We start from the raw sequence: 14,815 nt of genomic DNA, 5'->3' as shown, positions 1-14,815 counted from the left end.
ATAAACAGTGATTCTTCTTGTATTTAAAGAGAGAAAATTATAAACAGAGTTCAAATAGCATGTAAAAGATTTTATGACACAAAACACGATGATAGGCCAAGACTAAAGTAGGAACACACAGAATTAAAAATGAAGCACTCCATCAACAGCCTTCCAGATTTCTTCTTTCCTCTGCACAAGATGCGAAGAGGGCAAAACAAGCATTGTTTATTACAATATGACGTACATTTATGTAAGTACAGCCTGGGAGAGTGTGTAGCTATTTGAGATCATTCAACCATTATGTCAGCAGAGAGAGGAACTTCCATCTCAGGGATGTGATTAGCCCAGTGTCTGACGAGGACACAGGAAAGCATCAACCCAGCCGTAACTAAAAAGGCTGGAGCGGAACAATGGCAGGCCAAACATATGAGCTCAGCGAGGGACATGGCCAAATTATTGCCGCCTCACACTTGCTGTTTGAATACATTGAGCAACTGGTCTCTGTTTAGACAAATCATCCTCCAACAAGACAAAGTCAGCAAGGAACAGGTTCCAGCTGGGAATGAGGACAGTCAGGAGAAGAAAAAAACAAAGCTGCCCAAGCAAAGAGGAGGACAAGAGAAAGGCGTGCCCCTGGAAGGGATGAAGCTGTACATCTAATAGGAACTTTTGCATTATAGGCTACTATAATGGCTGCTTTTAATATTCAATAACGTGCATGTTTCTATTTCAAAGCAGGACATTTTCCATTAATCATCTTAATTAACTTGTGGTGTTTAGTGGGGAATAAGATGAAATGGCTTACACCTTTTTAAACACTATTTTTTAGTTTTATTAAAATGCACCCAAGTAGTTCTGCATCACTTCAGGACTGACCCAGTACAGGTTGCCATCTTTTATTACATTAAAGAAACACTATCTTCTCTTATTTCAGGTACTATGGGACTTTAACCTCTGCACGTTTTTCAAAATGACTTCCTTGCCATTTTTTAGTTTAATTTCACTTCTTGCATTGTAATAGGTTATTGACCACATTCCCCCCAGGTATATCAATAATTGTATATGTACTCTCACTCATCGTGCAATGCAATCTCCACCTACAACAGAACAACAACTTGTGGGTGTAATAACAACGATACTGAGAGCATTTGTCAAAAACTCAGTGGAGCTATTGAAAACTCCTCTAGAGGCCAGCTAAAAGCCAATTGCACAAGTAACCATCAAGTGCAGTATATACCGAGGAGATCCTTTGTCTCCACTGCTGCTCTGCATGGGCCTAAACCCTCTCAGTCAGATCAGTGCGAAGACTGGTTATAGATGCTGGTTGTGAAGCAGAGCAATCAGTGAGACATGGACTCACTGGTCCACCTCACCATGTACAGCATTGATACTGGAAAGGCATTTGGGCTGCATAAATACACTATACGGTATCAAAGAAGTGCAAAATGGTAACAGCTGGAGGGGTTGGACCACCAGAGGGCAACATATCAGCATCAACATACCTGCAGAGAGAAAGGCAGATCCTGAAGAGCCATATGAATAGGCAAAATAAAGATTTGGGCCATTAACATGTATGCCAGCCAATAATCCAGGTACCCCAGGTGTAGTGTGACCACTGGAAGAGATGGAGGCAGCTGATGTCAAGACAAGACCATCCGGGGATCGATAAAGATCCAAGAATACGTCAGGAAGATGGCCCCTAAAGATAAGCTGCTAAGTGAAAGTATCAGACACCAGAAATCCAGTGAGCAGGACGAAGAGATGGAGCTGGAACCATCATGAAAGGGAGAAGCAAATGCATGACGTGTACCACCAGGTGATGACTGGTTCACCAAGGCCTGATGGGATTGTAACATTAATGTGCAACAGTTTATTTATCTCATTTAGAATATTTCTCTCATAACATTTGATTTCTTATTGTACACATGTATTTACTTTTGTGTTAAGGTGTTATACATGCACATACACCGCTATGTAAATGGGGAAAAAACTGATTCAAAAGGGTATTGAACATATTGCTCATGTCTTTTTTTTCTTTTGTCATATAGAAAAAAAAACTCAAGCATTTCATATTCAAATATATATGCATTAGATATGTCAGTATCTTTGGATAATTTAGCACAAAAAAAATCTAGAAAGACTATAACAAGAAGAAGACAGAACTAGGCTGAAGGTTTCAGGAGGTACTGGTGAGACCAGATGGAACAAGTTTCAGCTTTTACTGAATTACTGGTTTCATCTTTCAAAGTGATATTCTTCAGATACTCTTGTTTGGCTGATTGGTGATCCAAAATGATCTTAAGAGTGCACGCTTGAAACCCCACCCTGTCTGGTGAAAAGAAGCGGTCCATCACTCCTCAGGTTAAGAAGGAGACCTGAGCCCACCCAGTGTAGGGCCCTCCTTGGGTTGGCAGAGGGGAGCAATGCCCAGGACTGTCTAGGTATGAGCACTGGGTGATGAAATGGGTAAAAAATCGGGGATAAAAAAAATATAAAAAAAAAAAAAAAAGAGTGCACGCTTGGATGTTTGGTGGTTTCCTGGGTGTGCTCCAGATCTTCACTCAAGATTTCATGGATTCACAGTCAAGAGGATAAACCAGAAGGAGAGAATTGAATTAGATGGGTATTATTTACAATCTACACCAGTGAAATGAGTGTTATGTAATTCCCCTTAATTGTCTATGAGTAACAACACTGACAGAGTGGATATTAAAATACACATAAATGACATGCTGAACCACACTAGTCAGTGGTAATTGTTGACATATTGAGGAAAAATATTGATTGAATGAAAAATATTTTTGTTGGCTATGCGTTTCTTAAGTGGAAGGACTTTTCAAGTTAAAATATGAATGTAAAAAAAAAAGTATATCACATGTGTACTCAATGACCCTAGAAGAATTGATTAATCAGCAATTTATCTTGGTTATGATCAGTGAGATGCTCAAACATAGACCTTTAGGGGTGAGAAAGTGTATCTTTGGTAGAGGGGGCTTGGTTGAGGGGAAGGAATGTAAAGTATACAGAAGGAAGGATAAATCATATGCAGAAACTAGGAATAAGATGGGGTTTAAAATTCCCAGCGATGGCAGGAGGATGGCACTATATGAAAATAATCTGGCTTTTGGCTCGATTTACATCTAGGGATTTAGGAAACAGTGGAGAAAAGCAGGAAAGGTCTGACAGAGTTAGTATGGGGAACAGATAAAAAAAAAATGGTTTTTATATGTGTTAATCCAGACATAAATAGATTATGTACACAGAACATATGGTTTAGCGGCCAAAAGCTGTGATCTCTGATCTCTCTGATGCTCAGATTTGTACAGTAAGGTTTAGTACGAGTGCTACTATGTCCAAGTAGAGGAAGGACAGCTCATGGTTAAATATTGGATCTGAAAATGTTGGAGGACACAAAGAAATCCACTAAAATGTAGGTAATTGGGCTTTCTTGGAAAGAAAAGTGTAAAAACAAGTTTCAACGACTCGAGATTGGTCGATTTAACATTAAACACAAAAAAACAGAACAATATAAAATATAGCCGCATGCAGCAAAAAGCGGGGCCTCCCACTATGCACACACTGCCTCCCCAAAGCCATCGGTTCACACACCCGCTGCCCATACCACTTTGGTGAATATTGCCTTACAATACACACACAGGATCCATCTCCATAATATCACAAAGATTAGGAACATCCTTTCGCAGAGTGATGCTGAAAAACTAATACACGTGTTTGTATCTTCTAGGCTAGATGTCCAAGTAAAAGCTGAATAGGCTCCCGCTGATCCAAATGTAATTTGTTGTACTGTTCTGCCCTTTCCTTTTTTCTCTTCTGTGCATGTTTGCAGGCCAGAGCTTCAGTAGCTGCATGCTGACCCTCAGTCCCGCCCTCTGACCACCTCAGTGTCTGCTGTCTACGTCATCCTTGTAGTGCACCAGTTAGCCATTGTGTCTGTGCCTCTCGTTTCTCTGTTCTCAGTCTGTTTTCTCTTTTCCTGCTCTGTCCAGCTGGCCTCCGGCAGGAGGGTCCCCCCTTATGATCCAGGCCCTGCTCAAAGTTTCTTCCCTCCTGAAGGGGACTTTCTCCTTGCCACTATTTGGCTTAAAGCTTTTCTCCCATTATGGGGAGTTTTTACCTGCCAGTGTTTATGTTATGTTTATGTAATTATTGCTCGGGGGTTATGTTGTGGGTCTCTGGAGAGTGCCCAGAGACACTATCTGTCTGTTGTATATAAATAAATCAAAATACTGTGCAAAAGTCTTAGGGACCTGTATTCCACTTTTTTCAGTTTGAATGAGTAATATTGATGAATGGATTGGGATTACTGAACATTTTCTAATAATTTGCATAATATATTGTAAAAAAAATAATTATATAATTAAAAATGTTATATATATATATATACATATATACAGGGGTATGAAAAAGTTTGGGCACCCCTAATCAATTTCAAGATTTTCAGTTAAATATATCATATGGCAGACAAACACAGTGATATTTGAGAAGTGAAATTAAGTTTATAGGATTCACAGAAAGTGTGCAGTAATTACTTAAACAAAAGTAGGCAGGTGCACAAATTTGGGTACCCTTGTTGTTTTATTGATTTGAATACCTTTAGCACTGATTATTGGAACAAAAAATGTGTTTCGTAAGATCATTGACCCTTGACCTATATACACAGGTAAAGCCAATCATGAGAAAGGGTATTTAGGGTGACAAGTTGCAAGTTGTTCTCCTCGTTGCATCTTCTCTGAAGAGTGGCAACACATGGGAGCCTCAAAACAACTGTTGAATGACCTGAAAAAACAAAGATTGTTCAACATCATGGTTTAGGGGAAGGATACAAAAAACTAACTCAGAGATTTCAGCTGTCAGTTTCCACTGTGAGGAACATAGTGAGAAAATGGAAGACCACAGGCACAGTTCTAGTTGAGGCCTGGAGTGGCAGGCCAAGATAAATCTCAGATAAACAGAGGAGAAGGATGGTGAGAACAGTCAAATTTAAACCACAGACCAGCTCCAAAGCCCTACAGATGAACAGACCAAAGATCTTGCTGCAGATGGTGTCACTGCGCATCGTTCAACTATTCAGCGCACTTTGCACAAGAAAATGCTGTAGCCTATGCGACAGGCACAAACAGAATCGCTTTAGGTCTGCTAAAGCACATTTGGACAAGTCAGCTTAATTTTGGAATAAGGTGCTGTGGACCGGACTGATCAAAATAAAATTTAGTTACTGGGACATAAAAAGTTATGCATGGCGTAAGAAGTAAAATTTGGTGGTGGTTTGTCTGCTATATTCAAGTTACGTTTTTTTCAGTTAACTGAAATTGCTGATCTCAACAATCAATAATTTATAAAGGAAAATCTTGAAAATGATCAGGGGTGCCCAAACTTTTATATATACATATATATTTGTGTGTGTGTGTGTGTGTGTGTGTGTGTGTGTGTGTGTGTGTGTGTGTGTGTGTGTGTGTGTGTGTGTGTGTGTGTGTGTGTGTGTGTATGTGTTCGATCCTGGTTTTCCTCCTATCCAGTTTGCGTTTGTTGCTGTTTGTTGGGGCAAAGGTTTGGCGCATGCGTGTTGTGGCCGTGTGGCCAGCAGACCGAAGGGGCGGGGCCTCAACAGTCCCGCCCCCCTCCTCTACGTTGATTGGATGAGCCGGAGAAGCAGCGACGTTTGAATATCAGCCTGTTGTAGTTAAAGACGCTGGTCGTACTAAAAGAGCTGAAACGACATTCAAATTGGTCATATCTTTCACAGGTATATTTATATTTTTATTATTAAACTGTGAAACATTTAAATACTAATGAATGGGTTAAATCTTAATGCCGTCATGTAGCTTGTCTTTATTTACCAAACCGAAACTACTATTTTCTGTTGTGAAGCAGCAGGAAGCCATGTAGCTTCCCTTGTACTTGCTACGTTATTTCTGCTTTATATCTATTACATTTATGTGTGTTCGGTTAAAAAAAGCATGTGTGCTTCAAGATAAACACTTTACAATGTCCTTAAGCTGATTGACAAAAGTCAAACTCGTATTGTGATGTTTGAAAATGCATTTAAGCTTACGGTTTTATTTAATTGTTTTATATTTATTGACCTATTATGTGTCGCAGAACGTGTTACCCTTCTAGCTTTGATGTTGCATCACTTTTAGCTCTTCAAGCGACGGAGGCACCCTAAAATCAAAACAGGGAGCATTTGTAGACATTAAAGTGGCCACTTCTCAAATAAGCCACCCTTTGAGAAGTGTATAGGGACAAATAAATCAAAAAATCTCATTGGCTGTGGTTTAATTTCTGTAGTTATTAGTGTTTAGAGACTAGCAAAGCAAAATATGAGGCAGACACACACAACAGTGCTTTAAAAAAAGAACCAAACACACAATAATTAACAGAGCAAAGATTGTAGTTAGATGACATAATTGCAGGGTGTGATCAGCACATTACCAATGAGAACATTTTTCACCTCTATTTTCTCCCTATGGACCCGTCAATCAGAGAAACTGATTATTAAATGACCTCAGCAGTGTTGTCAGTGTACTGGTTGAGTACACCTTTACAGAGCCATTCAGTTTAGTGTCAGCAGTTTCTGTCTGAGATTAGATTCAAAAGCCCAAATGGAAATATGGGTATTTAAATTCTTCTCAATAAAATTCAGTTGTTTTTTTTAGGAAATCTAAAAGAGAAAGAAGAAGAAAAAAAAGGAAATGCTAACTAAAATTAAGATGCGTACATCTCTTAAATGTGTACTAACCTGCAGGTCCTCAATGACCAGAGCCTGCTTGTTTAAATAAATACATTTGTTAAAAAAAAAATCAGGCTTCTTACTTTAAATGATAAATGGCATCTTTGGTCGTGGATGACTGGTAGCTGTAATACAGGTGAAAATGATCATGTGATCTGTTCTGCAGCACTCTTCATCTCAGACACCATGCGTCCTACTCCTGATACATCTGCCCACCGTCGGAAGGGCACAACCCCTCGCCGTCGTGTTTCGGGGCCGTCTACGTCCACTTCTACACCCAAGTCCCCTAAGAAAAGGGCTCCAGGTGAGCAGCTTACGTAGCAGGATTAACATTTGGACATATGATTAGTGCAGATTAATGTCACTTTTTTTTTTAGATAGTTTGACCTTAAATTTTTTATTTAATCTCAGAGTTTTTATTTGTAGTGTTGTTGGACAGAAATGCCAAAGGTTGCTAGTAGTATTGACCATAAATGTGGTGAAACGGAGAAGATGGTAATCAGACCAGTTTTTGTTTTTTTGTTTTAAATATTCCAAACTGCCCTTTGAGTAATTCAAACATTGGTGCCTTTCAGAGAGGCCTCTTGCATCTCCAAAAAAGAGAAGGTTCAGACCAGGAACCAGGGCCTTGATGGAGATCCGTAAATACCAGAAGAGCACCGATCTCCTGATCCACAAAAAACCCTTCTCCCGCCTGGTGAGTGAGAATTTGTACTCTTTTCTACATACACAGAATCATGTCACTGCGTTGGACCTCCCTTTACTCGACTCTCAGTTTCTGTAGAAGAGACAGATTAACGGTGGAAACAGACAAGTGTTTTCCCAAAAACCAGTGTCTTTGAGATGGTGGTTGCCTTGTCCCCCAGCATCTCCAAACCTTGGCTGTATTTATGAGTGCTGCTAGAGGCAGGATTGGTACCTGCTGTTTTGAGTGGGGTCCATAAACGCCAGCGTGAGAAGCTGAAACACCCAGCAACAAACATTAATGGCCATGCAAACACACATGTTGACCTCTGTGTTAAGCTGTCGCTGTGAGAGACGCCTCCTGCAGGGCTGATATGGAAGCGCTGTTTTAAATTCCCGGGAAAAGGGCTGTTGGGAAGCGTCTTTTCTGCAGAAGCCTGAGGAACGTTCTCCCCTGCTGTCATCAAGGAAACGGTGTCCTCCACTGATGGCTGATCGCGGTGTCCGCTCTTTGATCCCATTTCTGTAATTTCTTCATTAGGTTGACACAGACGGTGGTCCCAGTGTCTCGGTTGGTAAAGTAACCCCCCCATCCCTCTTCCTCACCCTTGACGTAGCTGTTTCTTTAACATTTATGGGGCCCAAGCAGCTCCAGGTTTCCTGGCTCTGAACCTCTGCCTCCTTTCTGGCCAGAGGTGGAAAAGCAAGTTTTGCACTAGCTCCAAACTGTTACCACATCTGGCAACGGGCCTTTTGGGTGTCTGCTTTAAAAGCTGTCTCGTGTTGTTTTTTTTAGCAACATTCATGGCTGCTTTGTATAAAGAGCACGTCAGAGTTTTGGTGGTGGGGTTTTCCTGAGTGAAGTAGCTTTATACTGCGAGCATAATTTAATGCCAGCTCGTTAGCTCAGTCCCACAGCTCAGCCGCGTCACTCTAGTCTACCTGCTGAATCAGAACAGGAAGTTACAGTATTGCTTCTTTCTTTTCTTTTTTTAGTGTATGTGCCCTTATTTGCCACACCAGTAGGTCCTACTGATGCTGTTATCAGATTCAAAACAATCCTGCACAAAACATTGTTCCGAATAGTCTTTTTTCACCGTCAAGTGCAATACTTTTGAAGCTATAGATCTGCTTCACTCTGTCGTATCAAGAGGACTTGAATGTGATGAAATTTTTATACTGAGTTGGCTTAAATTATACTTTCAGAGTTTGTGTTGGTGCTTGAAATCCTTGAAAATGATGAATTTCAATGTTGTGTTTTTCAAGCGTTAAAGTGCTTGAATTTTAGATAAAGCACTTAAAAATGCTGGATGTTTTAAACGTTGCATTACTGTAAATGTGTATCTGAAGAATTGACTTACAGGGTGGACAAATGTGGTAGTTTGAGGGGCCTGACGTGAAAATGTCTCTGTTTTTGCGTGTTTCACACCAACATCAAAGAAAACTGCTGGACATAACTGCACTGGGAGATTTTTATTACGATTCACAGCACATGCCAAACACGCACAAGACAAGAAATATGAGAGCAGCCTCCTCCAACAAGACGAACAACTTTTCACACAGACAGTTTGAGCTCCCAGGTCACATGAACGCTGAAGCATGGTTGAGGTTGGCAACCCTGGCATGCCTGGATACCTGTTTATGCTCGTCACCGGCTGAATTGCAGAATAACTGAGGAAGCTGATGTGGCGATGCTCAATAATTTTCATGCATGAGCTAAGTAAGAAGAAGGTTAAAAATACAACTGAAAAGTTTGCTGTAATCTGCAGCTCCTCGAGTTTTGTCTGGGGTTCTTGGGAACGTTGGTGGGTTTGACTCGCGTGTTGTTCTGAGGTGGTTATCTGTGACGGGAAGGGTGTCCCAGACATGAGGTCAAGACCGAATCAGAGGAGGCTGATCTGAAAATGTCTTAATTATTTTTACAGTTGAATGAAAGTTGAGGAAAACTTAAAGGAGCATGAGGCAGGATTGAGGCAGGATTTATGAAAAAGATTTGTATACGTTTTCTAGTAATAATGTCAGATGAAGTGTTCCAAACCAAAAAGAATGAGCCCTCTAGTGTATCTCTCCGTTGCCTTGAACAGGCTGTGTGCTGCAAAATGTGCTGCAATTGTGACCGGAATTTCCCGCGCTGGGCTGCGGATGTGACGTCACATGACGCTGCATGCGCGTTCTCCGCGTTCTCCCTTGCTGGCTTCACTGTTGGCTGCAGTACCCCCGGCGGCCGTCATGGTGACGGTGGCGCTAGAGAGTCTCATTTCTTAAAAGGAGCCTCAAGCTCCTTTAACATACATGGATTACGAGAGCAGAGAGTTTGTCTTGAAGCTATTTCTGTTTCTCCATCTGACAGAACATGTATCCCCTAAATACAAATGATATTTTACCATCCAGGTTTCTTCCCTCCCAGAGGGTAGTTTTTACCGGCCATTGTTTACGTAATAATTGCTCGGGGGTCATGTTCTGGTCTCTGGAAAGAACCTAGAGACAACTTATATTGTAATACGAATACAATTGATTTGAATGTGATCAGTTTTACACAAAGTTCTGATAATTTGTGACTTTTCTCTAAGTAAAGTTGCAGAGAACAACGTTGTGATTCTCTATATCAGAATCCTTTTGAACGGAAAAATAGTGAAACAATCTTTGTTTTTTTGTTTTTTTGTACAAATATTTATGTAAGCGTGTCGGGTTTTTTACAGTTCTAGTAAAGTGCTGGAAAGATTTGAAAATGGACCTTGGAGGTGCTTGAATTTGACCTGGAAGAAAGTGTACAACCCCGAATTATTTAAAATCTTTTAAAAAAAAAAGCACATTTTCCTGCTCTTACGTTTTTTTTTCACCTCTGTAAACTGAGACCTGCTCTTTGTTCCTCCTCTCATCACAGGTCCGGGAAATTTGCCAACAACTTTCCAGGGAACAACTGCGATGGCAGGTCTATGCTCTTATGGCCCTGCAGGAGGTACGAACCTTCATCAGTGAACTACTAACTTACTGTGTATTTGAGATCTTTTCCCCTTCACCTCATACCGCTTTTCCTTTACTGAGTTAGTTCATTTTTATGGTTCTGCTTTGGTCTTACTTTAGTAAAAGGTCCAACGATGCAGAAAATAATTAGTGCTGGAAGCACTAATTAGTGATTTTGCTATTGGTGACTGATTTTCAACAGCCACACTTCAGGATCTGACAGCCACTTGTTTATCCATCTGGTCTCTGCAATAAAAACACCTGCTGGAAACAGGATTTAACCACACGCGTACCAGGAGTCGTGGTTTGAAAATGGTCTGAAGAAGGAAATGAGTCATGAAAGATGTGTGTGCACAAGATGGGAAACGTAGCTGTCGTCTTTAACTGTGGTTTGGCTCTTTGTGTCCTGGTGACTGCGGCGTCTCCCTTGTTTCACGGGTTTCCTCTTTTGGTGCTTTTACACTAGTACCTACTCAGCCCGACTCGACTCGCCTCGGTTTTGCGCTTTTCCACGAGTGGAATAGGGGTGGAGGCGGGTGGAGGCGTGCCGAGTAGATACTTTTTCTGTAACTACTCTGCCGAGGTTCTAAGCAGCTGAGTCGGCCCTGTATTTGACGTCATCACACTAAACCGGGGGGGCATCAGACGTCTAAGTCAGGAGGCGGAAATCAGCGAAAGAGCGACTCACGGCTTCTTGTTCATTTTATTCAACAGGCAATGGGAGCGCAAAAGTCTGTTTCATGATCCAACTCTAAGGTGCAGATGTTCACAGGGATTAAAGTTCTCCGTACTGTGTACGGATTTCCGTCCTGGGGATTTTTTTTGGATATATTTTTATGAGATCAGCGCAAATCCGACAAAAAATATGAACACCGGGGTGTCTGTAGCGCCGCGGTGACTTGTCGAACGGCGCCCACTGCATTCAATCAGCTGTTGGCTGTGCACACACAGTAAAGTTCTCCTCTGGTTTTAGATGCACGTAACCTGACACCTAATAGCCTACGGCGTACGTCGTACGTCACCGCGTACCCTACGCCGTAGCCTACGCCGTCGATTTAACGCAGAACCATAAATCAGGCTTACATGCGCATCTGCCGCGAAGAATGTTCCCACCGTCGCCGGTTTCGGCTGTTTCTCGACCCCAAACTGGTATTTGTTGTATGTTTTTATTTTATTTTTTTAAATATCTTTTTAAAATGTTGTTTTCAAGCTCCAGCTGGGTTATATTCGAGAGATTATTCAGCAATGTCAGTGGTTGCGTGACAGCAGCTTCAGGCTCGGCGCCTGCTCCGCCACGATAGAGAGGGATATTCCTGTTCATTCACCCCCTCATTCATTCACCCCCTCATTCATTCACCCCCCCCCACGACGGGACAGCCTTGTACCTGTCACCGGTGTGTCTATCAGGGAGAATCAGGGCAGTTAAATGAGAGTTAAAGGGGCAGTTTGGTGGTAGCCAGCTTAGTTAGCCTGGGAGCTAAGTGTAAGTGTACTGCTTGTTCCTTTTTAAAGGTTGTATAACAACTACAATCACCACACCTGTGGAAATGGATGCGTGTTTAAATGTGACTAATGTTAAAGTTTGTAACACCGTGAGGGAGTAGAGGGGAGTGGGGGGGTTGTTACAGTATTTTTGTGCTTGTTTTTCTTCCCTTTGCAGCTCAGTTTAATGAGGCTTCACTTGTTATTGACCATCAGGGATATTTTAAACATAAGAGTAAGAAAGTTAAAATGTTCTACACTAAAGGTACTTACATGTTGCTAAATAACTAACTGCTAAGCCAATGGGTCTTAACTGTACCTTGTAATCCAAATTTGCAACCTATCCTTCCCCCTGATGGTTGAAATGACTAAATTTAAACCACCGGGGGGGGTCTGAAAACTTTCTGTCCTGGGATTTTTTTTTGCTTTAATCCCTGTGTTCATAAACCTGGTGGCTGAGGAGAGAATTAAAAAGGGATGTAGACGGGCGATAAGGAACGACCTGATCTACCAGGAGCTCTGTCACTTCATAGCTGCTCGCAGCTGCCAACAGACTGTTCAGCAGCGCCGAGACAAACAAAATTTTTATAAAAAGCATCGCCGCTTGAAGCTTCTCTCACTCTCATTTTTTTAACTTTGTATCGAACACAACCCACAGACCCAGCAGCACATATATCATCTACTCCATCTTCTACATCGTTAGTGTTGTTGTCTTCTTCGTTTAGATCACACAATCAAATCCGTCACAGCAGCTTCGCTCCAATCCTACTTCTGATATGGGTATTGAAAATAAACGAGGGCAAGTCGAGACGAGGCGTGTCGAGTCGGGCTGAGTAGGTACTAGTGTAAAAGCGCCATTTGTGTTTTACCTCATCGCGGTGATATCACCTCGTACCTTGTTCTCTTGTTGTAACTTAGATGTGAAGTCACCCAACAGCTGCAGACGTGCAACGTGTTAAACACGCCACCGGCCGTCAGCAGCAGCGCGTAGCATCTGTGAAGTGTTTGAGTTGCTTATGCAGACAGAGCCAGAGACCTTCCCGATGGCTGCTGTGACTTCCATTACATACAACAACAAACTGAACATTCTACCTTGATTACGATGTGTTCCCTCATAGACTCCTACCATTGAAGGTGCATGAACATACACAGTTGCTGGGCAGGTCACGATGCTGGCTCAGCGCTGTAAGCAGATGACGTTCAGCTTTGTTCTTTCTACCCTTTCAAGTGTGGCTAGTCTTTTCTCATTCTTTGCCTGAGAAAGGAACCAGAATGAGCATATAAAAACACAGAAACTATCTTCTGTTATTATTTCCATCTCTTTGCTTTCTGTGTGTCGTCCGTCTTTACGTTCACACCGTAGAGCAGGGGTAGGCAACCGTGATAAAAGTACCTGTGTCATCAACAGAATTGTGCAGCCCTGGATGACAAGCTGATGACTATGATTAATTAGAATCAGGTGTGTTAAAGCAGGGTAGCATCTAAAGCCGGGCATACACTGTGCGATATTTTAAATCCTATGAGACTGCCCCATCTCACACTGCACGACTAGATCGCGGAGTTCAAAAGTTCAGAGCCCACGATTTATGTTCTCACACTGTACGAGCCGATGCTCGGATGCGACCCGTCTGCTCACACTATACGATCATAATCCTCCCGTCGGACCTCCGTGTACTGGAACTTGAGGCCGGTTTTGGGGCAGGGGTAGGCTGATCCAACCCAAACGTGCGTCCTGCCCACCTGATCAAAGGGGGGATGCTTTATTTTTTATAATTTTATATATATATACATACATATATATTTAAAAAAAATCCCAAAATATCTGTACCGTTTCTGATTGGGTGGGCACTGCGCATCATTTTTTGACACAACAAGGAACGCCTACCGCAAAAGTTGTGTCTCGGCGGAGGAACCCGGCGTCCCAGCAAAATGAGAAGAGAAAAAAGAGTTCAGCAGACAGCGCACACACTAAAGGCTGATTTATGGTTCCGCGTTACACCAACGCAGAGCCTACGGCGCAGGGAACGCGGCGACCCGCACCATACGTGGAAATGCGTCCTTTTTTTGCTATTAAAACATGATTTGTAATGTGAATTTGCAACACTTAAACTGCAAATAATAGTTTTTGACGTGACATCAGAGATTGCGCATGCTCTCTGCGAAAGGATGAGGCAAATCGGGTCGCAGCTGCTTCAACTGTGCAATGCCTTCACGAGGAGCGACCAGGATTTCAAACATGCTTGATTTTCTTGTGACCTCACGATTTGTGATCGGGAGCTCGTCGTGAGGTGTTAATCTCTCGTCGTTACCCCACGTACACTGCATGAGGCACGAGCAACGATTGGGTCAAAATCGGGGCTGATCAAAAAAAAGTCGCACGACTGGAAAATCGGCTCAAAACGAGCCGATAATCGCACAGTGTATGCCCGGCTTAATACATGCAGGACAGTGGCACTCGAGGACCAGGGTTGCCTACCCCTGCCGTAGAGAAACTGCTCAGAACTGCTGCAGAATGACCGCTAAAGGCCAGTGGACCCTACTGTCTTGTGAGGGGGGAAACTTCAAGATCAAATGACTTTGCTTTAGTCACACTTCCCTTTGTCCCTCCAGGCTGCAGAGGCCTTCATGGTTTTGCTGTTTTCAGACGCCAACCTGTGTGCCATCCATGCGAAAAGGGTCACCCTCTTTCCACGGGACATTCAACTGGCCAGAAGGATTCGGGGAGTGGATAATTTGTAAAAACCGTTCCTGAAGGACAAAGATTCGTTACATAATCTTTATTCCATGAAACAGTTTGTGTACATATTGTTGTAAGTGAACTTATTTTGTTTTTGTTTTAATTGTATTTAATTGTTCCGTTACATGTATGCTACATTTGTATATTTTACTTTGCACAGAATTTCTCAAAGTTCATAAAATGTGTATGTTTTTTTTTTTTTTCTAATAAATGTG

The 14,815-nt window shown here is 42.1% G+C and overlaps 2 protein-coding genes across 2 annotated transcripts in view; both read left to right on the top strand.

The window, feature by feature from the left end:
- Positions 1-4,197, top strand: part of LOC133444898 (uncharacterized) — a 7,686-nt gene extending 3,489 nt beyond the window's left edge. The window contains exon 3 of the mRNA XM_061722791.1: positions 3,830-4,197. The gene's annotated coding sequence lies outside the window, so the exon portion shown is untranslated. The remainder of the gene's footprint in view (positions 1-3,829) is intronic.
- Positions 4,198-5,655: 1,458 nt separating this feature from the next.
- LOC133444769 (histone H3-like centromeric protein A) lies at positions 5,656-14,779 on the top strand. Its single transcript, XM_061722666.1, has 5 exons — positions 5,656-5,746; positions 6,900-7,037; positions 7,309-7,430; positions 10,302-10,376; positions 14,474-14,779. Exons 2-5 carry the CDS (start codon positions 6,920-6,922, stop codon positions 14,600-14,602), a joined length of 444 nt encoding a protein of 147 aa, XP_061578650.1. The 5' UTR covers positions 5,656-5,746; positions 6,900-6,919; the 3' UTR covers positions 14,603-14,779.
- The last annotated feature ends 36 nt before the right edge of the window (positions 14,780-14,815 follow it).

The sequence above is a fragment of the Cololabis saira genome, chromosome 5 (assembly GCF_033807715.1).
Source record: "Cololabis saira isolate AMF1-May2022 chromosome 5, fColSai1.1, whole genome shotgun sequence".
NCBI classification, from domain to species: domain Eukaryota; kingdom Metazoa; phylum Chordata; class Actinopteri; order Beloniformes; family Belonidae; genus Cololabis; species Cololabis saira.
This window is presented reverse-complemented; position numbering and strand designations above follow the sequence as displayed.

Bases quoted from the DNA above. Each gene is read 5' to 3' on its own strand.
- LOC133444769 (XM_061722666.1), top strand. From the start codon at position 6,920: ATGCGTCCTACTCCTGATACATCTGCCCACCGTCGGAAGGGCACAACC. The intron at 7,038-7,308 runs GTGAGCAGCTTA...GGTGCCTTTCAG, and splicing joins CCCTAAGAAAAGGGCTCCAG to AGAGGCCTCTTGCATCTCCA. The intron at 10,377-14,473 runs GTACGAACCTTC...TTGTCCCTCCAG, and splicing joins CTCTTATGGCCCTGCAGGAG to GCTGCAGAGGCCTTCATGGT.